Source organism: Micromys minutus, assembly GCF_963924665.1.
Source record: "Micromys minutus genome assembly, chromosome: 1".
NCBI lineage: Eukaryota > Metazoa > Chordata > Mammalia > Rodentia > Muridae > Micromys > Micromys minutus.
Window position 1 is genome coordinate 30,428,627 of NC_137969.1, and position 25,882 is coordinate 30,454,508.

General features: G+C 46.1%; 1 protein-coding gene across 4 annotated transcripts in view; it reads right to left on the reverse strand.

Annotated features, from left to right (window-relative positions):
• Positions 1 to 4,451: 4,451 nt before the first annotated feature.
• LOC308420388 (up-regulator of cell proliferation) overlaps positions 4,452 to 25,882 on the reverse strand; it is a 43,338-nt gene continuing 21,907 nt past the window's right edge. For 2 of the 4 annotated variants that reach the window (XM_080916390.1, XM_080916388.1), the window contains exons 2-6: positions 14,212 to 14,238; positions 13,761 to 13,831; positions 11,545 to 11,595; positions 11,286 to 11,324; positions 4,452 to 7,696 (exon numbers count right to left, since the gene is read on the reverse strand). In XM_080916390.1, coding sequence (XP_080772516.1) covers positions 5,115 to 7,696; positions 11,286 to 11,324; positions 11,545 to 11,578 — 2,655 coding nt within the window. In that variant the 5' untranslated portion in view covers positions 11,579 to 11,595; positions 13,761 to 13,831; positions 14,212 to 14,238 and the 3' untranslated portion in view covers positions 4,452 to 5,114. Of the gene's footprint in view, positions 7,697 to 11,285; positions 11,325 to 11,544; positions 11,596 to 13,760; positions 13,832 to 14,211; positions 14,239 to 15,554; positions 15,618 to 22,227; positions 22,344 to 25,882 lie in introns of those variants that run through there. The other 2 variants (XM_080916389.1, XM_080916387.1) reach the window with 2 other exon arrangements.

Genomic DNA, 25,882 nt, shown 5'->3' on the forward strand with positions numbered 1-25,882 from the left:
GTCCAAACTTGAACCCACTTCCTAGCAGGGTAAAGTAAGCAGTGACAACCTCCCTGTGCCCAGTTTCCCGCATCTGTAAAGTGGGGACAGTAATAGTTACTGTGGGGCTGAGCGTGTTTCTTGGTGGTAGGGCAGAAGAACAAGGCTTTGAGCTCCATCCATTAAAAACTCACCATATTAGCACAGAGAAGTTGCAAGCCTTCTGTGTGTGTTTGGCTGTCGGTGGGTTCTGTTTCTTCTGCTTGTTTTTGTTTCGTTGGTCCTCTGAAGCAGAGAGACAAGGAAGAAAAGGTCCTTGAGGTACTTTCGAACCTCAAAAAGGTGAAGTGACAGAATCAGGTTCTCCTCAGGCGGTGGGGGTGGCTTCATGAGCAGGCACGAAGACTGTGCTGGGAGGTAGTTTCCCCTCCAAGCATCGGGCATTAGCACAATCAAATGTGTTCTATTCCAGACATGATGCTGGGGGTCTTCCTCAGTCACCCCTCACCATACTTAGTCATGGTCTCTCAGAACCTCTACAAAGCTCACCAGTTCAGCTAGTATCTCCACTAGCTGACCAGTTTGCTGCAAGACTCCTGTCTTTCTTTTTTGTTTTTGTTTTTTGTTTGTTTGGTTTTTTTTTCAGACTGTACAGCTCTGACTGGCCTGGCATGTGCTACAAAATCTGCTCTGCCTCCCAGGTGCTGAGATTAAAGGCATGCATCACCAAGCTAAGCCCATATCCCTCCCTTAAACCATGGGATCACAGGTCTTTGTGTGCATATTAGACCTCCCAATTCTGACCCTCACACACACCCAAAACATTACCCATAGAGCCATTTCCCTAGCCTAACCAGTGGAAATTTCATTTCCAACATCTTTTGTGTGTGTGGTCCATGATTATATGCCAGGGGTGTGCAGGTGACTGCAGAAGTCATAAGGTGTCAGGTCCTGACACTAGGGAGTTGTAAGCGCCTATAGATGCTGCACATGCAGGTCCTCCAGAAGAGCAAAGTGCTCTTAACTGGAGCCATTTCCCCAGCTCCAGGTAGATCCTTTTAAAGGGAGACAGCGTACACTTGTCTTAATGCTCTGTTCCATCATGCAAAGGCAGTGTCTCCACTACCTCATCCCATTGTAGATGAGACGACAGAGGCCCTGGATTCAGAGCATGAGCTCGTCCTATTTCTGGGGTTCCTGCACCACTTTTGATAGGGTGAAGGTTCAGAACTATGTTAGGATGGAGGAGGGGCCCCAGCTTGTCGCTAGGTGACTACAAGGTACAGAGCAGCTTTGACCAGGAGCCCCATAGGAATGGCCGTAGCACCCCTCCAGGCCCAATACCAAGCCCCGGGGTATGTATTGCTCCCTCAGACAAGAGTTCTTATTCTTCATGTGACAACTAGTAGCCTATGCTCTCAGAAGCTCTGACAGAGCCCAACCAGCCTGTGAGAAAGCAGGTACATGTGTTTCCTGAAATCCTCTCAGATGTAGTTTTTAGTAGAGGTGTGTGTGTGTGTGTGTGTGTGTGTGTGTGTGTCTGAATCTATGTATACATACTATATTTGTGCTTGGTGCTGGGTGGGAAGGCAGAAGACAGGAGTTGTGAGGCAAACACATGAGAGCTGAGACAGAACCCAGGTCCTCTGCAGCACTAAATGTTCCTAATCACTGAGCCATCTCTCCAGCCCGTGAACTACTCTTAACTCACTCTGGGAGGCTGCCATAAACCTCTATGTGCAGACCTTCCTGAGGGAAAGACTAGCATTTTCCCAGGCCTGCTGACCCTTGGTCCACCAGGTGGAGTTTCTCTGTCTGTCCCAGCATAACCAACAGCCTCACCTAGAGTGTTCAAAGTCTGAGCTATGGAGTGACTTTGTGCAAGAGCGAGAAAACAAGTATTTCCTGGGAATTACTAGAATCCAGGCAGGGTGAAACAGCTTCTGTTGTGTTTCCTCAGTCTCCTGATGTAACTCCATGTAGTCTCTAACTCATGATCACTTGGCCTTCCAAAAGCACCACCAAATGCGCAGCCCTTTGGTTTTCTTTACAAGTGACTTAAATCAACTCAGAAGGGCTGACACTTTCACTTTGTAAATCCAGATAGTACACAAGAATTAACCCCACTGCTTTCCCTGGGTAGTCAACTGCTGAACCCTACAGGTTAAAACAGAATGGCGCTCCACAGGAAGTCTGTGCAGCCTCCTGCTTCATTCTTCCTGTGGAGGGAAAATGGACTAAGTACATGGCACACTACAGTTAACTTCAGCTCTGGGCCCTGAGAATGCTCTCTCCTGACATCAGAGCCAATGGCAATTAGAAAGGCTGAACAGTCCACTGCCAAGAACTAGAACCCACACTGGCCCGGCTATACAAGTTTGATTGCTAAGAGCAGCCCTGAAATCCTTGGGCTAGAAACATCAGCCCTTCAAATGGGCAGGGTGAGCATGCACACTACTTCCTGGAAGTCATCAGCTCAGCATGGACAGGGTGAGCATGCACACTACTTCCTGGAAGTCACCAGCTCAGCATGGACAGGGTGAGCATGCACACTACTTCCTGGAAGTCACCAGCTCAGCATGGGCAGGGTGAGCATGCACACTACTTCCTGGAAGTCACCAGCTCAGGATGAGCTCTTCTGTTCCTATGTCTGAGTGTCAATGGTTTCAGAATTCTCCCAAAATGCCCTGCTTCCAGGGTAGTCTCCATAGCGTCTGATTCTAAGATTTGGCTGTTGTCCAAGTTGGATACATAAAAACAGATGGGTCATGATAATATACTGAATAACTTACTAGGTTGTTTGGTTTTGAGACAGGGTGGAGCTCAAACTATGCAGATCAGGCTAGCCTTGGACTCAGGGATCTATCTGCCTCTGCCCCTAGAGTGGCTTGTCTATTTTTTAGATAGGGTCTCACTGTGTAGCCCAAGCTAGCTTTGAACTATCCCCTGCTCAGTTTCCCAAATGCTCAGAATACAGGTATGTGCCACCACTCTGTCCTCTAATCCGTGTCCCTTTGAGACCATGGTGAAAATTATAAAATTACAAACTCTCTGCATGGATCTAAACCTTAGGAATACAGATTGAATTTTATCTCGGAGCAGTGGACAGACCTCATGAAAAAGAACCTTTCAACATCTCCGGACTGACCCGGAGCTTTGGGTCCTCCATCTCTCAAGTGCTGGTACCACAGTCACAGACTAAGCTGTCATGAGTCTTGACTTCCTTGTCTCATATTTTAGGAACAGCATAAAACAATTTTTAAGTATGGTTGAAACTCAACAGTTCTTGACTTTTCAGAAGCAGGGGGAACTCTGAAGGCAAACACCTTGGTTTGATTATTAGCATGTGTGCTTAAGTGTGTGCATGGGGATGGTGGCATGACACATGTGGAGGTCAGTGCACAACCTGGGGTCGGGTTTTCCTTCCAGTTGTGAGCTCCAGGGACCAAATTCAAGTTGTCATGCTTTGCTACACGTGCTTGTACCCACTGAACCACCTCACAGCCCCTGTATGCAACAGTTCTTAAGAGGAAGTCCCTGTGTTTGAACTTGGAGCTAGGAATACAAGTGAGAAAAGAAAGGTTTGGTTTTGTGTGTCTTTAGACACGGTCTATTGTGTAGACCAGGTTGGCCTTGAACACCCAGAGATCCACCAGTCTCTGCCTCCTTAGTGCCAACGTGGAAGGTTTGTTTGAATCGGCATGTTGCAAGTTAGTTATTCTAACATTCGAGGCAGATCAGATTCCCCCTTTCCTAAACTTAGTCAAACAGCAGGTTTGAAAAGTTTCAGGATCGCTTTCCCTCTTAGCACATGGCCAGACTTACCACCAGATGACCAGGACACCTAGTGGTCATCCTGGGAAACCCAGGGAGCCAGGCCAACAGAGGAATGCGGTGGGCCTTTGGTTCAACAAAGGGTTCCAGATCAGAGAGAAGGCAAGTCCCCTGGAACCAAGGGTACCTTTGCTGAATCTAGTAAAGGGACAAGACACAGGAGAGGTTCTCAGGCCACTCCCTGACTTTTCTGAAGACAAAAAACACAGATGAAAGGAAAGCCCAAGACCTCAGCAGCAAGACACAGTTAAGCAGAAACTCATAGGCCTAGATGTAGATGGCAGGGCTCTGAAATTTACTGAAGTGACGGCTGATCCAGCTGACGATCAGTGGAAAAGAGCCCAAGGTCCCTAACCAAGTACCTGTCTCAGACAGTGGCTAGTCTGCTGCAGACGTCTCCTTTCGAGACCTGCTGTGCAGGTAGTGCAGTCTAGGATTTCCTTCTGGCAACCACAAATGGGGTAATGACTAACGTGCTGATATTACTATGAAGGTACTATTTCCAGTAACAGCCTGTCCCCCCACCCCCACCCTCCCAGCCCCTCTTCAGGCAGAGGCTGTCGTCACGAGAACAATGAAGGCATGGAGAGGCAGAACCTGCACACTATTAGCATTTGAGCATTCATTCAACTCATTAATTCAACAAACATTTATTAAGCGCCTATGTGTGCCAGGTCCTAGGGACCTAGAGCTGTACGGTGCTTAGGCCCTGCCCTCAAGCAGCTCACAGTCTAGGGGCAGACAGTAAACACAGGTGACAATGTGCAGTGAAGTGCTGAGGAAAGATGACAGAGTGCTGGACCACAGAGGGGTAACTGGTGAACACTTCCGGGGCAAGGGTCAGAGAGCGCTTCATACACCAGTATATAAGCTCAGTGCCACGGCAGTGCCTCACACTTTGGTGCCACATCACCAAAACCTTCAAGGCTGGTCCACAAAGGACCTGTGTGGATTCTGTTTCCTTGGGACAACCCAAAACATCCCTGTCTGCCAGCATCTGCAGTAACTAAGGGAGCCGTTCCCTAATTTCAGGGGCGAATGAAGGAGCCTTGTCGTGGGTTAGGAACAGACATCAACTTACTGCCTGTATCACCCCACCCTGGGCCTCCGATTATTCTGATATTTCTGAGCTAGTCTGAGATTGCTTCTTAACACTGTGAAGAGGCCTTTCACCCCTGGCTGTCACTGGCCTTCTGCCCCATGAGCAGCAAGCACCAGCCAACTCTCAGGTGCCAGCCAGGTACAGCCTTACTGGCTGTTGTCACAACAGGCCACAGCAGAAGGCCCTATAGTCACAACAGTCACAACCTCCTCACCAGGTCAATGAGCTGCTGAATGTTTTTGTTTTGGTTGGACAAGCCATTCCTGATGTTTTCCAATAGGCATCTCTTCAATTCAAAAATGGCTTCACTGTAGCCCAAGCTCACAGCGGCCATGGGTGGTGCTCCATGCCACAGGGCTGGGATGTGCCAGACATGCTGCCTCTCGGCCAGGCCCGCCAGTGTCCGGAAGCTGCCACCCTGCTTCTCCAAGTGGGTGGCAGCCCTGCTCAGGTCGCTGGGTGGATCCAGGAGCTGCCTCCTGTCTCTCGGCTTGGGACTGGGAACCGGCAGCTCATGAAGGCTCTGGTATACAAACTGATAGTTGGGCATGTGACCCAGTTTTTCTAGCCTCAGAAATGCATGAAGAACAGCTGGTGGGATGTCCTTTGTTTCAGCTAAACTGACCACAGTGACATTACTTAGCCCCATTAGCAGTGTGGCCAAGGAAGCCTCCAGTTCAAACCTGTCTCCAGCAGAGGCCAAGGCCCCACTAATCAAACCCCCAGAGTCTATTACCAGGATTTGGTCACAGCCCAGGTCCTGGCTGAAGCCCTCAGCTATAGGAAGGAGCTGCATGAAGGCCCCCCGGGGACTACAGCTCCTCCCAGTGGCAAACTTCAGGCCAAACATGGTGTTAAGGAGTGTAGATTTCCCTGTGCCCGGTACCCCCAAGGCAGAGAGAACCACTAGTCGAGATCTCCTGTCTAGGCGGACATGCAGCTCCTTGAGAAGCCCAGTGACCCATCGAACAGGGATGCTCAAGGTGGCCCCGTCGACCAGCTCCAGGGGCAGCCCACCCAGCAGCAAGTTTACAGCCAAGCCTGGGAAATGGGCAAAGCGCCTCTGGCCAGCAGGCAGCTTCCCTGCCTCTACCAGGCAGCTCTCTGCTTCATAGAATTGCCCCATCTCCCTCAGGAAGTGCTCCACTCCCAAGGGCTCAGGCCAGAGTGGCTCATTCAAGTCTGAGGGCCCACCAAGTTTTGGTCTCAGGGTGAGAAGGGTCTCTGGAGGCTGTCTTGGCCGAGGCTGCCCAAGTCGAGCCAACCCCCACTCCATCCATCTCAGGAAATACTGCCTCTCACTCAGGGAGGGACTGCTTATTCCCAGGATGAACTCCTGCACCCCTGAGGTGGGCTCCTGGCCATTCTGCTGCCCCCGGAGCTCTAGGGCCCGCCTTCTCAGCTCAGCCCTGTGCTTCTCTGGGGGCTCGGAGACCCGCTGGAGCTGGCAGAACTCCCTTTCAACTTGGGCTGCCTTCCTTGCGGGGTCACCCTGCAGCCGCAGCTCGTCTCTCTTGTAGGCATCCACATCCTTGATCTTCCTGATGATCTTCTCCATCCGGTCCTTCGCCTTCTGACACTCCTCAAAGTCCTCATCAACTCTGAGGCCCAATTTACGAGCTGCATGAGCCATGTCCTCAACAGACACTCTCCTGCAGGGAGAGCGAGCCACACTACACATAATGGCTCGGATCCGCCTCACGAAGCCCTCGCTGTCAGTGCTGCTGACCTTCACCAGGACGTGCGAGTGGTCTATCTTCAGCACGGGGATCAGCCTGTTGAGGAAGCGCAGGTTCGTGTTCCGTTTCCCTCGGTAGGGACTCAGGATGAAGTAGTACTTGGTAGTTGACTCCTTCATGGAGTACAGCAGTTTGTATTCCTTCTTACTGATGTTGTCAGTCAAAATGAACACAGCAGAAGAGACTTCTGTCAAGAGCTTGAACTGCAGCCAGTGAGAACCAATGTCACCTCTCAAGTTCAGAAAGGCAATGGGCTCTGGGAAAACATCCAGGTCCTCCTTACCACTGGGGAAGAACCAGGAGATCTCTACTAACCCGTCTGCAATCTCTCGAGGATTAGTGCCTAAATTGAGGTCCCGATGCCAGAAGCAGTCCCACTGCCGCCGGGCTGGGCTGAGGATGGCATTGAGCAGCTGCGACTTGGAGTTGCTGCTGACATCCATGCGAACGAAGGCAAACGTGGGCACCCTGGACAGGACCACACTGTCTTCTCGAAAACTCCCAAGGCCCCGTGGGGGCTGGAACCACCACGTCCGCACAACAGCACGCAGGGCCCAGAGCAGAAAGGTGTGGTAGTGGTTTTCAGAATCAGGCAACACAAGTGGAAGAGCAAACTGACAGAGGGACATCTTCAGCAGGACTTCCTGCTGCAGAAAGGTGTCTGAGGACAGCAGGAGGGCACAGAGAAGGTCGAGGGGGTTCACAGGTGTGTCAGGCATGGGCAGCTCCGAGAAAGAGTAAATATCAGCAGCAACGTCCTCAGCAGGGTCCCAGTACATCATCTCCTCCTCCATCTGGCTCTCTTTCTCTGCAGGCCAGGCTTCTGGAGGCATGTCCAGCACCATGGTAGTGTTCCTGGCTTCAGCGTTGAGTGCCTGCAGCTTCCTGAGGAAATGCCAGGGAAGGTCCTTGGGAACCTGAGGAGCCCAGTTCTTCATGCTGTCAAAACTGATCTGCAGGGAGTCCTGGAGGGTGAGCTTCTGTACCTGGTATGTCTCCAGTCCCAACAGGGACAGCATTTCCTGAAGCCTGCTTCTCTCCACTGTACAAAAGAGAGAGAGAGAGAGAGAGAGAGAGAGAGAGAGAGAAATGTTTAGACTTCATTCTCAAGTCAGGGCCAGAGCAGAGCTGGAGAGGAAAAGTCTGCCAGAAAAGTGTCGGAAAGGACATCCCTGAGAATAAGATGTAGGTTCAAGGAACCAAGATATACTGGGTTGACCTATGATCAGGGAAGAGGGTAAATCCTGTCTCAATTGCACCACCTAACTCAACTGTGAGACATGAAATACAGAGGTATGGACTGTCTAGATGACTCGGTAGTTAAAAGCACATACTACCCTTCCAAAGGACCAGTCAATCAGTTCTCAGCGCCCTTGTCAGGTAGTTCACACTGCTTCTAACTCCAACTCCATGGAATCCTGCATTCTCTGAAGGTATCTGCATTCACATACACATCCACAGAGACAAACAGCCATGCAGGTAAGTAAAACTAAAAATAAATCTACAGCCAGGCCTGGTGATGCACAACTTTAACCCCAGTACTGGGGAAACAAAGGCAGGCAGATTTCTTATGAATTCAAGGCTAGCCTGCTCTTCACAAGGTATTCCAGGTCTGCCAGGGTAAGACCATAGCTAAGACAGAAAACAATGAGCAGGGGACAGGGAAACTTAGGAAGCTGTGATTTCTGGTTTTTCTATAATGCACACTGTCTAAGTCTGAGCTGGACCTTAAGTAGTTATAGAGAACAGCAGCACATGTTCCTAGGTGCTGAGGGCAAACTCCACTTTCTCAGATCTCAGCCCAAACCACATGGTCACCCACCCCCTCATGTTCCAGCCAATCAGGAATCTGGGAGCATGGTAGAATATTCCTGTAATTCTGGCTGTAAATTCAAGACGAGCATGAAACACATAATAAAAGCCTGCCTCAAAATCTGAAGGAAAAAATATCGACAGGAAATTCCCATGGGGGGGACAACCACTGACTATTCACACTCTGGGTTACCTGGTAAATGTTCTTTTATATTTGTCAAGAAACTAGAGACTATTTTTTAAAGGAAAATAGCAATCATATCTTGGCAACAGTTTACAAATCTAAGGCTAGTAATGCAAGCTCTGGCTTGTATTGTAAATTGGGATTTTTCTGGTGCTGAAGACAGGGCACCGTCTGCATGCCAGGCAGACTGTCCACCATCGCCAACCTTACTGATCTATCAACTTATGGTGTATATATATTTAACTTTTTATTATTTTATTTTTTTAAGATTTATTTACTCTATGTATGTAAGTACTGCCACTATCTTCAGACACACCAGAAGAAAGCATCAGATCTCATTACAGATGGTTGTGAGCCACCATGTGGTTGCTGGGAATTGAACTCGGGACCTCTGGAAGAGCAGTCAGTGCTCTTAACCACTGAGCCATCTCTCAACCTGAAGCTCTTGATATTTTTTAAGACAGCACCACTCCCTCTATAATTACTTGCCTTTTAGTGACTGTGATTATTATTCTTGGTTGTCAACTTGACATCTAGAATTAACTAACACCCAAAAATGGAGAGCACATCTGTAAGGAATTTTGGCTTAATCTGAAGTGGGCCACACCTTCTGCTGGAAGAGTATATAAGGACATGGAAGAGAAAGCCTGCCGTTTGTCTGCTTGCTCTCACCTTGCTGGCAAGTCCATTCCTTCACTGCCATTAGAGCCTGTTTCTTGAGAATTCCAATATATACTGAAGACCAGCTGAGACCTCCAGCCTCCTGGACTGAGCAACTACATATATATTATGTCAGATGTATATATAGAGATATGTAAATATCTCTAAATACACATATATAGATGAATGTGTTCACACATGTGTGCACACACAGACTCGCTCTCTAAGCTGTTATATGTGTTATATACATGCGTATATATAGATGTGTACACATACAGACACACACAGAGACTAACTCTCTAAGCTCTGTTACTCTGGAGAACACTGAGTAATGCAGTGACAATAAGCATTTGGTGTTGACTGTTGCTTTATAGACACTGAATGATTAAGATATTCTAATACCACTCTATATAATACAAACTTTTATAAGCTGATCCTCCTAAAGCTCTAACTGTTCTGGGAACTTGGCCTGATATCTTACCAATGTAAGTATGTATGTATGTATGTATGTATGTATATATGCATGTATGTATTAATTTTGCAATACTGAGATAGTTCGCACATGCTAGGCAGCATTTCACCATTAAGTGATACCTCTGGCTCTTTTTAAAATTTGCATTCTTTCAAGACAGGAGGAGGAATGAGGGTGTTGCCCAGTCTTCTCTCAAACATGTGAATGGATTCATTTCCTATCTTTACCTTGGGACTACAAGCATACAACAGCGTAAGTGTCCCATAGCACTGATTTTAGGGCCCAGAATTCCACATTTATTTGCATGCATGAGCCATGGCATATGTATAAAGATGAGAGAAAAACCAATAAGCACCCCAATGATACAACTCTGGTCATCAGCCTTGGCAGCTAGCACTTTCACCCATGAGTCATCTTGTCAGCTCAGGGCTCCAAGTTCTAGAACAATATGACTGAAGGCCCACTTGAGAAGCTACAAAGGGGCAGTGAATTTATTTTAAAAACAACAAGCCAGATGATATGGTTCAGCAGATAAAATCAATTGCCTCCAAAATTGATGACTTGAGTTTGATCCTTGTATCTACATGGCAGAAGAAAATAAATGTTCAAATTGTCCTCTGATCTCTAAATACCTGCACATGTGCACACAAATACATACAGAAGTTTGTAAAAAATGTAATGTAAAAATTTTTGTTTTTATGTGCATGGGTATTTTTGTGTGTGCATAGGTGTTTGTGTGTGTGTGTGTGTGTGTGTGTGTGTGTGTGTGTTATGTGCCTGCAGTGCCCAAAGAGGCCAGAGAGGGCAATATCCTTCTGGGACTGGAATAACAGAGCTAAGGTGGCTAGAAACCAAACCCAAGTCCTCTGCAAGAGCAACAAATGCTCAACACTAAGCCAGCTCTCCAGCCCCAAATAAATGTAATATAAAAATAAATAAAAAACAGAAGAACTACACAGGAAGACGGAAGTTCTCTCTTACTGGGTTTCCTCACTTTGAGCAAATGAAGCCCGGGATGCACAACAGCCATTACTGCTGGAGTAGCACGATCCATCAGAGCAACTTGGGAAACCAAAGAGAACCTCACTCTGCATATGTGCCCATGGCCCGCACTTGGCCCTTAGGAGATCATTCAGCAGCTCTGGGTCCAAGTTTGCCAATGTGCAAACTAAGCTGTTGCTAGTGTTTCTAAAACTAGCTAGCTGCACATCAGAATAACTTCAGGAGCTTGTTAAAAACAAGATACATGCCTCTACCTACAAAGACCATGGTGAGGGTATAGGCAAGTTAACAACGGGAACAGTGGTTACTTTATTGTTAGTAAGTTCCCCAAGTGGTTTTGGTCTTAGCAACTGTTATTAATAGTTCATAAAGGGTGCTAGACAAGAGGATTCTAGAATCAATACCCAAGTGATTTGATAGTCAGGTATGAGAACTAGCCACTTGTAGGGTCCTCCCCCTCCAACAGAATGGAAAGCTGCAAAGAAAAGAGAAACTGAATACCTGTTGGGAAGTCATTGTCCTGAGCCTCGTTTGTACCATCTATGAGAAAAAGCAAAGGAAAATGAAGGGGATTAATCTAATAATGTATATTTGGATGACAAGAAGTAACTTAAGTAGAGCCCAACCCTCTTTTTAAACCACAATTGCAATTCCCTGAAATCCTAACAATATAAAATATAAAACTGTAGCGGCTTTTACTTCTCACCTGCACCCTCCTTCCCCAGTCCAGTGTGTCTAAGTCCCAGGGCCCCGCCCCTACCTCCATAATGGAACCCGCAGTCATCTCCTTCCATTTCTCTCCATTCCAAATCTAGAAAGAAAGCACACGGGCGTTTCACCTCATCGGCAAGGTAGAACCTGTCTACGAAGTCTGAACTGAATGTGACTGAGGGGAGTGTGGTGCTGGAGGCAGGATGCTGTGGGTGGAAACACAGGATTCATGCATCAACCCACACTGTCCAGCAATTAAAAATCTCAATTAAGGGCTGGAGAGATGGCTCAGCGGTTAAGAGCTCTGACTGCTCTTCCAGAGGTCCTGAGTTCAATTCCCAGCAATCACAGGGTGACTCACAACCATCTGTAATGAGATCTGATACCCTCTTCTGGTGTGCCTGAGGACAATGACCGTGTACTCATACACAAATAAATCTTTTAGAAATATCACTCAAAGTGAAAGATACTAGAAAAAAAAATTCCCTAGAAATTCAAAATGCAGTGTGAAGGAAAAAAAAAATAACTAAAGAAAATCAGAGACAAGTTTAGGGGCTGGAGAGGTCACCCAGGGGTCAAGAGCACCTGATGCTCCTGCAGAGAGGACCTGGGTGCAATTCCTAACACCTACACTGTGGCCCTGATTCCAGGGATCCAGTGCCTTCTTTGGCCTCTGTGGGCAAATGTGGTGTACATGTATACACACGTGGTGTACAATCATACATGCAGGCAAAACACTCATATATATCATTTTGATTTGTTGTTGTTGCCATTGTTTGAGACAAGGTCTATGTAGCTCTGGCTGTCCTAGAACTTGCTATGTAGGTGAAGATGGCCTTGAACTCAGAGGCCCACTGCCTCTGACTCCTGAGTGCTAGGATAGCAGATGTGCAACACTACTCGGGGTTGGTCATTCTTTAGAGGCAGGTATAAGAGAATATGTTTGTAATCCCAGGCTGCTCATCAGGAAGGCAGCAAGCTAAAGGACTGAGGTTACACCGAGTTCCAGACTAATATGGACAACTTAACAAAACATGTCTTGGGCTGGAGAGATGGCTCAGCGGTTAAGAGCACTGGCTGCTCTTCCAGAGGTCCTGAGTTCAATTCCCAATAACCACATGGTGGCTCACAACTGTCTATAATGGGATCTTCTGGTGTGTCTGAAGATAGCAACAGTGTACTCATACATTAAAAAAAATAATAATAATAATAAAAAACAAAAAGGGGAGGGAGTGTGACTGCGACTAAGTGCAAGTCTACCCTCCAGAGGTCTCACTGGACACAACACATGCTGTGAGAACTGTTCAGGCCTGCGTGGGACGACTCAAAGTGGAGGGTTAAAGCACTGTCACTGACACCAAGTGATCTTTCCCTCCTGACCATCACAGCGCACACACTTGCTAGTTTTCCATCAAGAGGTAGGATATTGTTACTGAGCACTAAATAGACGTCTACCATTTATACCTCAAGACTGTTAGTGCTGGTTAGAATAAAGTTCATAGGTGGTCCCATGATCTCACACCATCTACAAGAAATTAACCTAAAATAAACAATCTAAACATAAGAACTAAAAATCATGAAACTCTTCAGAGCCTTGGACCTCCTTTTAGTTTCCTAGATGTGATACTAAAAACCTGGCTGACCAGCCAAAGGTAAGTAGGACTTTGTGCATCAAAAGACAATACCTAAAAAGTGAAAACAGGCAGGCACGGGGGCCCATAGCTTTACTCCTAGCACTTGGACGCAGAAGCCAGATCTCTATGAGCCCGAGGCCAGCCTGACCTACATAATGAGCTCCAAGCCAGTCAGAGCTGTTTAGTGAGGGCTGTCTTAAAAAAAAAAGAAGAAAGAAAAACCACTTGAACATAGAGTTAGGGATGTATCTCAATGGTACAGTACTAAGTACTATGATTTAAGGCCCTGGTCTGAGTTTGAGCAGCAGCAACAACAACAAAACACACACACACACATGCACGCACACACACACATCACATACACTAGCACACAGGGACAGACAGGGAGAGAGGAGATGGAATAAAATATTTGCATAGCATATATCTATGTCTCAAATAAAGATCTAGTTAGTATTTGTACAACTTACAGATTTTATCAGAAGAAGCTGAGATAGAATAATCTTTTTATAGAAAGAAAAAGAAAAGCCTTAAGTCTAATTTAGAGGTCCACAGTCCCTAATCAAGTCAGTATAAGAATACCAGTAGACAGAAGAAACATATCTCTTTCAAGACAGGCCCAGGTCTAATTTACCTGCAATTGCCACAGATGTTTGGCTGTCTGAAGGTTTTACTTCTGGGGCCACTTCTCCCAGATCTGAATGCCTGAAATTTTTTCAGAAGAAAATTGTTATTAAACTACTTTCATCTAATCAAATTGGCTGCATATAAAATCTCTCTGGAGCTTCTAAATCTACAATCTCAAGCTGTTGAGATGGCTCAGTGGTAAAGAGCAAATATTGCCCATCTAGAGAACCCTAACCCAGTTCCCAGCACGTTCACATATACTTATAATACAGTGGTTCAAAACTACAGACTCTGGGTATTTCCTAGATCCATGAAATCAGACCCTCTGGGAGCTGGCTGACCCTGGGCATCTGTGCATTTGCAATACCAATGTACAGCCCTAAGAAGACACACTAGCTTGGAAACCCCACCCCTCACACAGCTGCTGGCCACTCAGAAGACGTAAGATACATACATACCCTTTGACCAGCAATTCCACTTCTAGCCTAAGGGGAAAAGTAAGATTTAGTTACAAAGATGCTGATGTGGATATTCAATAGCAAAAGCTTTATGCCCGTTAAAATCAAAGTCCAGTAAACGGGTATTACAGTCCTGTACTACAACAACACAAAATATTCTATGGGTTTCATTTTGAGAACAGAGCAATTTCAGATGGACAAATTAGTAGAGATCAGGTTACAGAATAGTGTAATATAAATATGATAAAATTATGTATGTTCTGAGAGATACAGAAACGTTCATCAAAAGTTAGGGAACACAGAACAAAAATGTCTACAATGTGGAACTATGTGGGGTGGCATACACCTGTAACCCCAGCACTTAATAGGCTGAGGCAGGAGAATCTCAATTTCAAGGCCAGCCTGGTCTACACAGCAAATCCCTGTAGAAAACAAACAGTACAGGCAAGAAGGAGTAATCCTCTTTGTTTTCATCTTATATGTATGTTGCCTAGGTACAAACCCGGGGCCTCCCACATGTTAAATACTCTATTACTAATCTATAACCCACTCCCCAAACCAACACTATAGAAGCCAAGGCAGAAGAATTACAAGTTCAAAACTAGATCCTGAATCCAAAAATAAAATAAAATTTTAAAATTTTAAATTAGTTTAGGTGTATCATAGAAATAACATAGACCAGAGAGATGGTTCGGTAGGGGAAAGCCTTCGCCTCACAAACCTGACAACTGGAAGAAACCAGACATACAGCCAGCAGTCATCTAGCCCAGAGTTCCTCTGATGAGAGGTTAGATAGAAGGCAGAGATGGGAGAATAGGCCAGCCAGTCTATAGTAACAAAGAAAGTAGCAAGAGCAGAGAAGAGACACAGGCCATCTCAAAGCAAGGCAGGAGAAAGCAACTCCTACAAAACCGTCTTTTGACCTACACAAGTGCATATAGCATAAGAGTACCTATACTCACATACAGGCATACATGTGTGCACAGATGAATACAAGGGTACATGTGCATGCACACCCATGCACAATACACATGCTTTCAAGCACATGCACTCACACACACACACACACACACACACATACACACACAAAAGACTTTTTTCTTTTTTTTAAAGAGAGCAAGCAAGCCCAAGGGTGAAGGTTCTAACTAGAAGATGAACACACAAATATTGGGCAAAATTTATAAAACTTGCAGGTGTACCTGAGTAAACTGTGACCTCTGCATACATATGTATGTGCTGCATGCCTAAGCTATATATGTCTGTATATACTTGTCTATTTCCTCTGTTTGCTGAACGAGCCAGTAAGCAAAGACAGAGCAGTAAGCAATGTGAACATCCCATACCTTTAGAGTCATTCCAGGTTAAGAAAACTAAGGACTCCTTGGAGATGCTGGCTAACACCAAGACTGAGAAGGAGAGAAGAGAGACTTGAGCATGTGGGTAAGAAAGCTCTCTGCAAAGTCTTGGAAAATGTCTCTGCATTCATGTAGCAGCTCAAGGGTCTCCCACTGGCTAAAGCTGGGATAACATGAGCAGGAAGAAAATAAAATACGGTAATTAAAAACCACTGAAAGCCAGGGAGATGGCCCAGTGGTTAGAGCACTCACTGCTCTTGCAGGACCTGCTATTCCCAGCAATCACATGATGGTGTACAACTATTCACAGCTCCAATTCCAGAGACCCTCTACTGATCCCAGACACACGCATAGTGCGCGTGATACACACATACAGGCAAAACACAGCTATGTATAAATAAATCTCAAAAGGAAAACAACCCAGGAAGTAGAGGCAGACAGATGACTGTGAGCTCTCCTAGACTGCATAGTGAGACTGTCTCAAAGCCAACAATAAACAAACACTGAAAAACAAATTAATTTGTCCATCTAAGTAATAAATAGCTCAGAAATAGTCACATAGGTAATAAAAAGCACTCCTGCTCACAAAAGAAAGATACAAGTGTGGGGGTGCAACAGTAACAGTGCCATCAGCCAGGCGGGATGCTCACAACTTAAATCCCAGCACTCGGGAGGCAGAGACAGGCAGAGCTTTGAGTTCAAGGCCAGCTTGGTCTACAGAGTGAGTTCCAGGACAGCCAGGGTTAGGGTTAGGGTTAGAGAGAAACCCTGTCTCAAAAACAAACAAGCAAAAGAGAACAGCACCATCTTTCCACTGTACTTGCTCAGTCTCCAGTCTCCCTAGGAAGTGCCAATGAGGAAAACCCAACAGCAACTAACAACAGAGCTCAAGTTGAGCCAAACTAATCTCAACAATGAAGTCAGACCTTGGTGTGAACCCTCTGTGGCCTCCAACGAGAGGGCTCCTACCCCTGCAGTGTTTTGTTCAAGAATAAACGAGCAATCATAACACATTGAAGATGAGTGACCTATCAGAGAGAGTTAAAGTATCCCAAATAAGACAAAGGAAACATTCCAGAAAAATCACATACAGCAGCTGATCCTAGATTATATCCCAAAGAAGAAAGTTTGGGGTGAGATGAAAATGAAATGTAGGTCCAATCCATGCTGTGGTTACATAACAGAACATCTTATTCTTAGGAAACAGAAACTGAAGGGTTTAAGGGGAAAGTACCAGGAAGCAAGCAACTACTCTCGAGGTCACTGCACTGAAAGCCTAAAGCTAGCACAATGGTGTTTGGAGATGGGGTGTTGGAAGGTGATTAGAAATACTCCCAAGAATGGGTTTTGTAAACAGGGGTCTGGCTGGTGGTGTGGCTCAGTGCTACTGCCTACACATGGCAAGTGCACGGCCTTGGTTAGAGAACAGGACTACACGGTGAGACCCTGCTTCAGACAGGGAAAAGGGCTGGAGCAAACTGACTCTAAGGAGGTCCATGAGACCGCTCAGCGGCCAAGCCTGGCAAGCTGAGGTCAGTCCTTCCAGTCCACGTGATAGAAGGAGAGAAATAAATCATCTCCTGACTTCTACATGCTTGCACGCACACGGATGTAACACACAAGTACACTCTCACTCATGTGCATGCACACACTAAATAAATGAAGTATAAAAGAAGTGTGTCTGCTAAACATAGTTCTTCAGAACAGAAGCTGCAGGCCTGCCTCAGAGCTCCAAGAACACTGCCTGAGGATCCCAGACAGGCTAAGCCAGACAAACAGGTTTCTACAGCTCCAGACATAGTTGCTTCCAGCCATGTTCTGAGGCTGGCCACTCATCCCAAGACATATATTCTGGCTAGAATTTGACTCCACCCCTTTCTATTCCACACAAGGAAACAGTAAGCAAACAGCAAAGGATGGACTCCTAACCATGCTCATAGAAAATGTGACACTAGTTGGCACGTTCTGTTTTCATTCCTGCTTGCAAACCATGTCAAAAGAGATGTGCAAAGCAAGGTTTGGGGGGGTCTGCTCCCAAACTTTACTGCTCCATTACTGCTCCTGAAATATCAGGTTCAATGAAGGCAGAATCAGGCTTGAGGCTGGCGCCTTCTAATCTACAGCCTCACTAAACACATGTCTTTGAACAACAGACAGATTGTGTTGCTCAACATTTGTATGTTGAAGTCCTCACCCAGTGTGCTTATATTTGGACTTGAGATCTTTAAGTAACTAAGCATCAAATAAGGCTAAAAGATGAGGCCCTTATGTGACAGGGCTGGTGACCTCCAAGGAGGGCCACTTTACTCTCCCCTGCAGGCGGAGAAATGGCCTCACCAGAAACTGAATCTCTCAAATCTATTGCTATCTCAAGACCATCCTCAACTATAACTGATGCCAGGTTACGGAACCTTACAGCAGCTCATGTAGCACCCAAATCCACACTACAGGGTAGGAAGCAGGGCTCAGAGAGATGTGACAAAGATCTGCTCAGCTGGGGTTTTTTTTTTTTTTTTGTTTTGTTTTTTTAGCACATTCTCTTTCATTTTTTTTTTATAAGTTTGCAAAGCTTGTCAGCTTTTTGGTTGATCTTTTTTTTTTCCTTGTGGCGCTGAGCGTTGACAAGCACAGGTGAGCCCAGCACACCACTCAACCTACAGCAAGCACAGGTGAGCCACTCTCAACTGTGATCATCAATAGGTTACTAACTGCTTTGGAAAATAAGAACACCCGTTTTTAAATTTCCCTTCCCCTTATGCCCTACAATTCCAGAAAGTGGCAGAAAAGTCTAAGGTTCCTCTTCTCCTTTGATGCTGACTATGGACTCTTATCCTAAACTAAAATAATATCCCAAAAAAAATTTGCCCTGCCCTAAAGCCTAGCTTTATGAGACAGAAACATGTAAAAACCCTCTGGATATGTCTTGTGGGTTGAACTGTGTGTGATCCTAATTGAAACAGGATCCTTGCAGGTCTAATTAGCTAAATAAAGATGAGGTCACAGCCAGGTAAAGTGGTTCATGCCTGTAATCCAAGCTCTTGGGATACTGAGGCTGGAGGTTTATAGCTAAGTTTGACGCCAACCTGAACTACCGAGTGAGTTCAAGTCCACTTGAGCTATAAAGTTTTTGACTCGGAATAAACAAAAGATGAATAAATCATGATGCAGAAGAGACAGGGAAACTAGACACACATGAAGGACAGCGACAGGTGAAGACTGAAGTGACACTTGGTGATTCAGAAGAGCCGGATGCCAGCAGTCTTCAGAACTCTGGGATTTTAAAGCCTCCAGCAGTAAGAGGATAAACATTTCGTCAGGTGTCTCCAGAGCTGTTATACAGCAGTTTTCCTCCCAGGTTCAAATCTTCCAACTTGGAGGGAAACTTGAGACACAGGTTGTAAAGGGGAGGACATTCTGGGGCAAGGTGGAATGCCCCATCTTTCAGAAAAACTCCTTCAAGACAGAGAATAAACAACTTAAAATAGCTTTAGGAGTCACTTGGCTCCTCCCTCCCAGGAGTGACCAGTAAAGGCTGCTGAGAGTCACTCCTGGTCTGAGACCAGCCCAGCAGCCCGGAAGAAGCAGGGAGCAGCCAGCTTCCTGGAAGAGGCTCAGACCATCTGCCTCCTGAAGCTGTCGCTTTGTGTGCAGTCTCCCAAGCTCGGGTGGGCTTTAGTGATGCAACTGTCTTTGAGTCATTTCTACTCCTATAAGTAACTCCTTGCCCATTCTCTGAAAGCAAACCCAATCAAACTCCGTGGCTCCTCAAACAGGACGGCCATGGTGTCAGTGCTTGCTGTCATGGGCCCCATGATCTGGGGTGAATAGATGTGTGTGTTGTATCTCCCCAGGGAAAGTCCATCATACAACAGTCGTACCTTGTGACACCAGCTACAGGGAACTAACAGTGTATGTGTGGTTCAACAGCTGTGTCACCTCATTCACCTCAATCTTCACAGCTTTCTTTCTATGTGCCTGATTCTTCTCCATAGAAAAACCCTGGTCATCCTACCCCAGAGCCCGCCCTAATCCTGTATAAGACTTCATTTTAACTAATCATACCTTCAAGGATCCAGTTTCTAAAGTCATGTTCTCAGGGGCCCCGGCTTTATTGTATCTTATTGGGAGAGCATTAATCAGATATGATGGCACCTATGCTAGCGTTGGGCTGAAACCATCTGCTGTGTCTTATTTCCTGCAAATTGAGACATTTCCTCCTGGAGGGAAGGGGATCTCACAAGGCTCAGAAAGCCCAGCCAGTTACAAGAGCCACAGGCCCCTCCCCAAGCTACAAAAGCAATAAGCCATAGCCCCAAGATGGTACTCAGTCAGTAAAGTCCCTGCCACACAAGCACCGATGTGAAAATGGCCACAGTAACACACACATCAGCTTCTCCTCACTGTGGGAGCGGGGACCAGCGCATCCACGAGGCTCATCGCCTAGCCAGCCTTGCTGAGTCAAAGTGCACCAGGTTCAGTGAGAGAGCCTGACTATGAAATACAGTGGAAACTGAGTAAGGAGCTGAGAGGTGGCTCAGGGGTTAAAAGTGTGTATGCTCTTCCAGAAGACCTCAGTTTGGGTCCCAGTGCTACATGGGGTGGCTCACAACTACCGTTAACTTCAGAACCAGAGCACCCTGGTTTTCTAGCCTGTTGGGCATTGCACACGTGCACAAACCCATACCCTGCCATACATATAAGCGTGATTAAAAATCGAAGAGTAATTAAGTGATTAAAGATACATCCAACATGGACCTCTGGTCTTCACATACATGGGTATACACTCCATACAAACAAATACTACATACATACATACATACATACTAAACAAGTAAGAACAAAGGGTGACTGAGACGGCTCCGTGGGTGAAGGTGCCTGCTGTCAAGCATGGTGGCCTGAGTCCCATCCCCAGGACTCGCGAAGCAGGAGAGACTTCCGCAAGTTGTCCTCTGACCCCCACATGTGCCCTGTGCCATGCCATGCGCTGCAACCGTACACATACACACATGCATACATACACACAGAACAAGCAAAAGTACAAAATAAATACGGACAAACGCAGTAAAAACGGCTAGGATGCTGTCAGGTGGAGCAGGAAGCTCCAGGGATGCGGCCTCCTGGGTCACCGCCCATGCTGGTCTCTGGGTGACACAGCGGCTTTTGGATCCCCCACGTTCCTATAATTAACCCAATAAACTCGAGTGGACCTGTTTCTTTGGACTGCCCATCGGGTGCACGAAACTCCAGCCTTGGAGGGAAGCTGGGGCTGAGACGGGCAGATTCCTGGTCTCAAAAATTAAAGGTAAAGAACAACTAAAGAAAGGCCCTGAACAACTGTGGGCCTCCACCAAACACACACACACACACACACACACACACACAGAGAGAGAGAGAGACACACACACACAAAAACAATGAATTTCGAGCAAATCCATTTTGGACCAGGTTTTACTTTAAAGCTTTGTTGGGCTTGATTTCCTTCTCTGTGGGAAGTAATAGCACGCTCGCCATAAGCCTTCTCTGAGAATTAGTCAAAAGACTCAGGCTGGGCCTGACAACACATTTGTTGGAAGTGGGCTGGATCTAAATATAAGATTACTCTCTGGACTGGAAAGTTCCTGACTCAAAGATTCTGATTTGTTTCTAGGCACAGAGAGTCTTGACCTCTGACGATAAAGAACTACCCCTCGGAGCCAGAACACTCCAGTCTACAGTCCCCCAGTAGATCGCCAAGTACACCCATGTGGGACCTCAGACTCACAGACCACTGCAAAGCCTGAGTCCCATATGCAGAGATAATGGTAACAGCTGTGCAACAGAGGTGCTCTTGTCAAATTTCCCCAAAGCACGATACATCTTTTGTTTTTCTCCAACAGTGGTATGTCAGTCTCTTTCCTCTTTCCCCAACCCCCAATATCTGGCCCCCTCAGTCCAGGCCAGACTCCAGTAGGAAAGGCAAGTCCTTCCACTCCCACAGATGCTGGGTTGAGTATCTTCCCATACAGGAATAGCAAGACTAAAAACCTCAGGTACCTTTTTAGGTCCAGAAAATGTTAATGCAACAGCTTTTAGCTGCTCTGAGAATTCTGGGTAATGGGGAAGTCCTGTGGGGAGTGAGTAAAGTGGACACAGGTTCTGGAAGGTAAGGCTGGGAGGAAGGCGGATGAGAGAGAGGAAGACAGAATGAGAGCAGTTGAGAGACAGAGCTGAAGAGAAGGCTCAGTGGAGAAGAGCTCACATCCACTTCCCTCCAGTTCTAGGGACCCCAATCCCCTCTTCTGACCTCCCTATGGTCACATGCAGGCAAACAGTCATACACATAAAACAAGCTAAATAAATAAATCTTTTTAAAAAATTGGCAGAGAGAAAAGACTGCATCATGCTTTGGGGAAAAGGAAAGGAAGGAAGAAGGAGGCGAAGGAGAAGGCACCAGCCTGCACTCTCATCTACCACTGGTTCCCCTCACCCCACCCTCATGCTCCTGCCTCCACCCCAGTCCCACTCAGCCATGGCTTCCCCCCCCCCCCCGCACCCCCCCCCCCCCCCCGTCCCAACTCAGCTCCTCTCACATATATGCCCTTCTTCCTCACTGTGGGTGATGCTCACAGCCCAAACCAAGAGTTGAAGAGTGTGGTTCACTTTCATGCAAATCAAGTGTTACCTGTGATGTGGGTGCTCAGAATTCATTACAAACTGAATTAAATGTTATCAGATCAAACCAAATTGGGCTGAATATTACTGAGGAAACACCAGGGGCCAAAGAGGAAGCTTCCTCCTCCTCAGGGAGGCCAAGATCTCCACCTTTAAAAAAAAAAAAAAGAAAGAAAGAAAGCCACTCTTTACTCCTTTTTCCCCCTCTTTGGAGGGGGGTTAGAGAGATAAGGTCTCAATGTGTCGCCCTCATTGGCCTGGAACTCACTATGCAGACCAACCTGGCCTCAGACTCTCAGAGATTCACCTGCTTTTGCATCCAGAGTACTGGGATTAAAGATACGCAACCATGGTTCTACAGAAGGCCAGTTCTTTACCTCTGCCCTTCAACAGTCTAGGGATACAAACAGGCAACATTACCTCAGACAGAACTAACCGTTCTTAGCTAAATACTGTGATCAGGCCACAGATTCTGACATAACTGTCAAAATTTAGGTATCCATTTCTTTTCAAGCCAGGTGTGGTGGCTCATGCCTTGAATCCCTGCAGACAGCATAGGAGAATCTCTTGAGCTCAAGGCCAACCTGATCTACAGAACAAGTTTCAGGACAGTCAGAAGTACATGGAGAAATCCCATCTTGAAAGAAAATCAAGGAGCTAGAGAGACAGCTCAGCAGTTAAGAGCATTGGCTGCTCTTCCAGAGGTCCTGAAGACAGCAACGGTGTACTCAAAACACAAAATAAATAAAATTAAAAAAAGAAAAACAAAAGGCATTTTGGACCTAATAAAATGAGCACAGAACAATACAACAATGACTACTCTTAAGCTTCTATGTTCAGACAGACTGAAAGGTGGGCTCAGATGGCATAGGCCTATATTCCTAGCTGTTCCAGAGTTGATACAAAAGGATCACATGTTCAAGGCTAGCCTGAAACATGTAGTGAAAAAAAGAAACCTCAGTAAGCTGCACTTCAGATATAGAAGGCTTACTTAGCCTGTTCAATCTCAAGACACCCCTCCAAAAACAACAGAGGACAGAACACAAAGGGAAGTCTGCAGTGTGCTCCCCAAACTCAGCTGAAACTCAGGGAGACAGGGAGATATCTGTAATGCTGTGTAAGTGTAACAGACTACATAAAATACAAACACACACACACACACACACACACACACACACACAGGTTTCACTTTCCAGAGTTTTCATTCCTTGTGACCATCTGCAGATTAGAAATCTAAACTAAGAAATTAAAATAATAATAATAATAATTCCTAAGTTTCAAAGTTCATACTGTTCTCAACAGCATGAAGGTCTCCTGCCTGCAGTCCAGTCATACCCGGGACATGAATCACCCCTCTTGCTAGCATGCATACCTGTGATGTATCTCAGCAACCTGTTAGTCACTTAACAATCTCCCTGATTACCACGTCAACTGTCATAGTCACACTTGTACTCGAGTGATGTTTACTGAACTTACAAATGGCCCAGATGACTGTTATTACAGTATATTGTATGTTTCATTTTTATTAGTTGTTAATTTACAAATTAAACTGTATCATAGGGGTGGGTGTGGATATAAGAAAAAATGCATACAAAAATTGCTAGGGGCTGGAGAGATGGCTCAGTGGTTAAGAGTTAGGAGCACTTACTACTCTTGCAGAAGACCTGAGTTCAAGTTCAAGTCTCAGCACCCTGTGACTCACAACCATTCGTAACTCCAGTGGAGGGGATCTGAAGCCTCTTCTGACTTCCTTAGGCACCCGGCATGCCCACGATGCAGACAAACCATTCATGTACATACATACACCTTAAAAGAAGTTTAAAGGTTTGCTGTATTAGCTGAGTGTGGTAGTGCTTGTCTATAACCCAGTGCTGGGAGGTAGAGGCAGGAGAATCCCGACTTCAAGGTCACCCTCAGCTACAGTGAGCTTGAGGCCTGCCCAGTCTACAGGAGTCCCTGTCTCAAATCGTTTGATGCTTGCCAGTTCTGGACATTTGCTGGGTGTCTTAGAAGAAACCCTCTCAAGATAACAGGGAAAGCAACACTAGTATTCTAGAACATCCTAAACTCTATAAAGTTTTCCTTTAACTTCCATCCTACCCCAACACACACGCATCATAAAAGGAAACTTTAGAATCAGGGAATAGACGGCCTGCGATACTGTTGAGAATGAGGATGCTTTTGAAAACAGGACAAGTAGAGCACAGGCTGAAGGCTGGTGATCCCAGCATCCAGAGACTGAACCAGGAGGATCATGAATTTCAAGGCTTGCCTGGGCGTAGTCATACCTTGTCTTGAACTGAACAATTGATAGATTTTGTTTCCAGGACAACACACACCACCCTAACACTGGACAATTTCAAGTCAGGGAGAGACTTCTAGAAACTTACATGTGAATTGTGAATCAACAGTTTAGTCCACAGAAACAGCCATGACAATGGTTGAATACATGCGTTGAGATGGACAGCAAAGGAAACCCCAGAAATCAAAGAAAAGGCTAGACAGAAAGATCCCTGTAGGTGGGAAATCCACACAGGTGGAAGAGCGGCAGATGCCTCCCTCCCTTTCCTCTGGGCAGTGGGCAAACGTAAAACTAACGGTGACATTCCAAAGTTCATTTTTATTTTACAACAGGTTCTCATGTAGAGGATGGTGTTGACCTTCCAGAGTGCTAGGATTACAGGCACCAGCCACCAGGCCTAGTTTATGTGGTACTGAGGACTGAAGCAAATGCTTTTGGTTAGGCTGACTGTAACAGGAGTGAGGCCTGCTCGGGAGGGGCAGGATGGAAACAGATGGGTGAGCTCTGTGTCCTGTGTCCTCTCCCTGTGCAATGCTGCCACAAGGCTCTCCCAGAGCTGTCACGATGCTCACTGGAAATGCCCTTTAGTGGTAGGCAAAGAGCCCAGGGGCCCTGTCTTCTCTTCTAGTCTTCAGTCTATTTAGTTCAAGACAGTGGATCATGGGTCACCTCCCATGCCTGGTACATCTGTAAGGCCCTCAAAACAGGTTAAGATTGTTTTCTTTCCTCTCTAGTTCTAGCACAGTATTGCTGACAGATCTACATTTGTTCTCTAAAACACCTAACGTAGTAGGTTTAATGATAACAGCCAGACGCAGGTTCACCTCTATGAGTTTGAGGCCCTAGGCCAGCCATGGCTACATTAGCCAGACCCTAGCTAAAATAATAACAATAAGAAGAAGAAGAAGAAGAAGAAGAAGAAGAAGAAGAAGAAGAAGTGACAGGGGAGAAGTCCAGGAGGCATTCAGGCATTCTCTCAGCTACCATAGAAGCTTATTAAGGAGAATCCATGGGAGTAATATCTAGAGATGTAAACTGCCATCAGTAAGTGTATGCCTATCAAAGTAAGCACATAGTTTTCTCCTTAAATGGATTATACTGAAAGTTTTGTGACCTCGGTTTTGTTAGCAGACACCCCTTAGGAAATTACAGATTATTAAATATCCCAAATTACCTGGGTCACTCACAACTAGAACTGGCAATATCAATACCACTATACAGACCATGGTTCAGACATTTCTCTTCCGTTATCAGACAATACAATAATTCTGTGGGCGGGCCCACGGGATGATTAATCCTAGTTAGGTCTTCTTCTGACCCCTGTCTACAAAGCAGTGTGCTTAGGCACAATGTACTATGACTT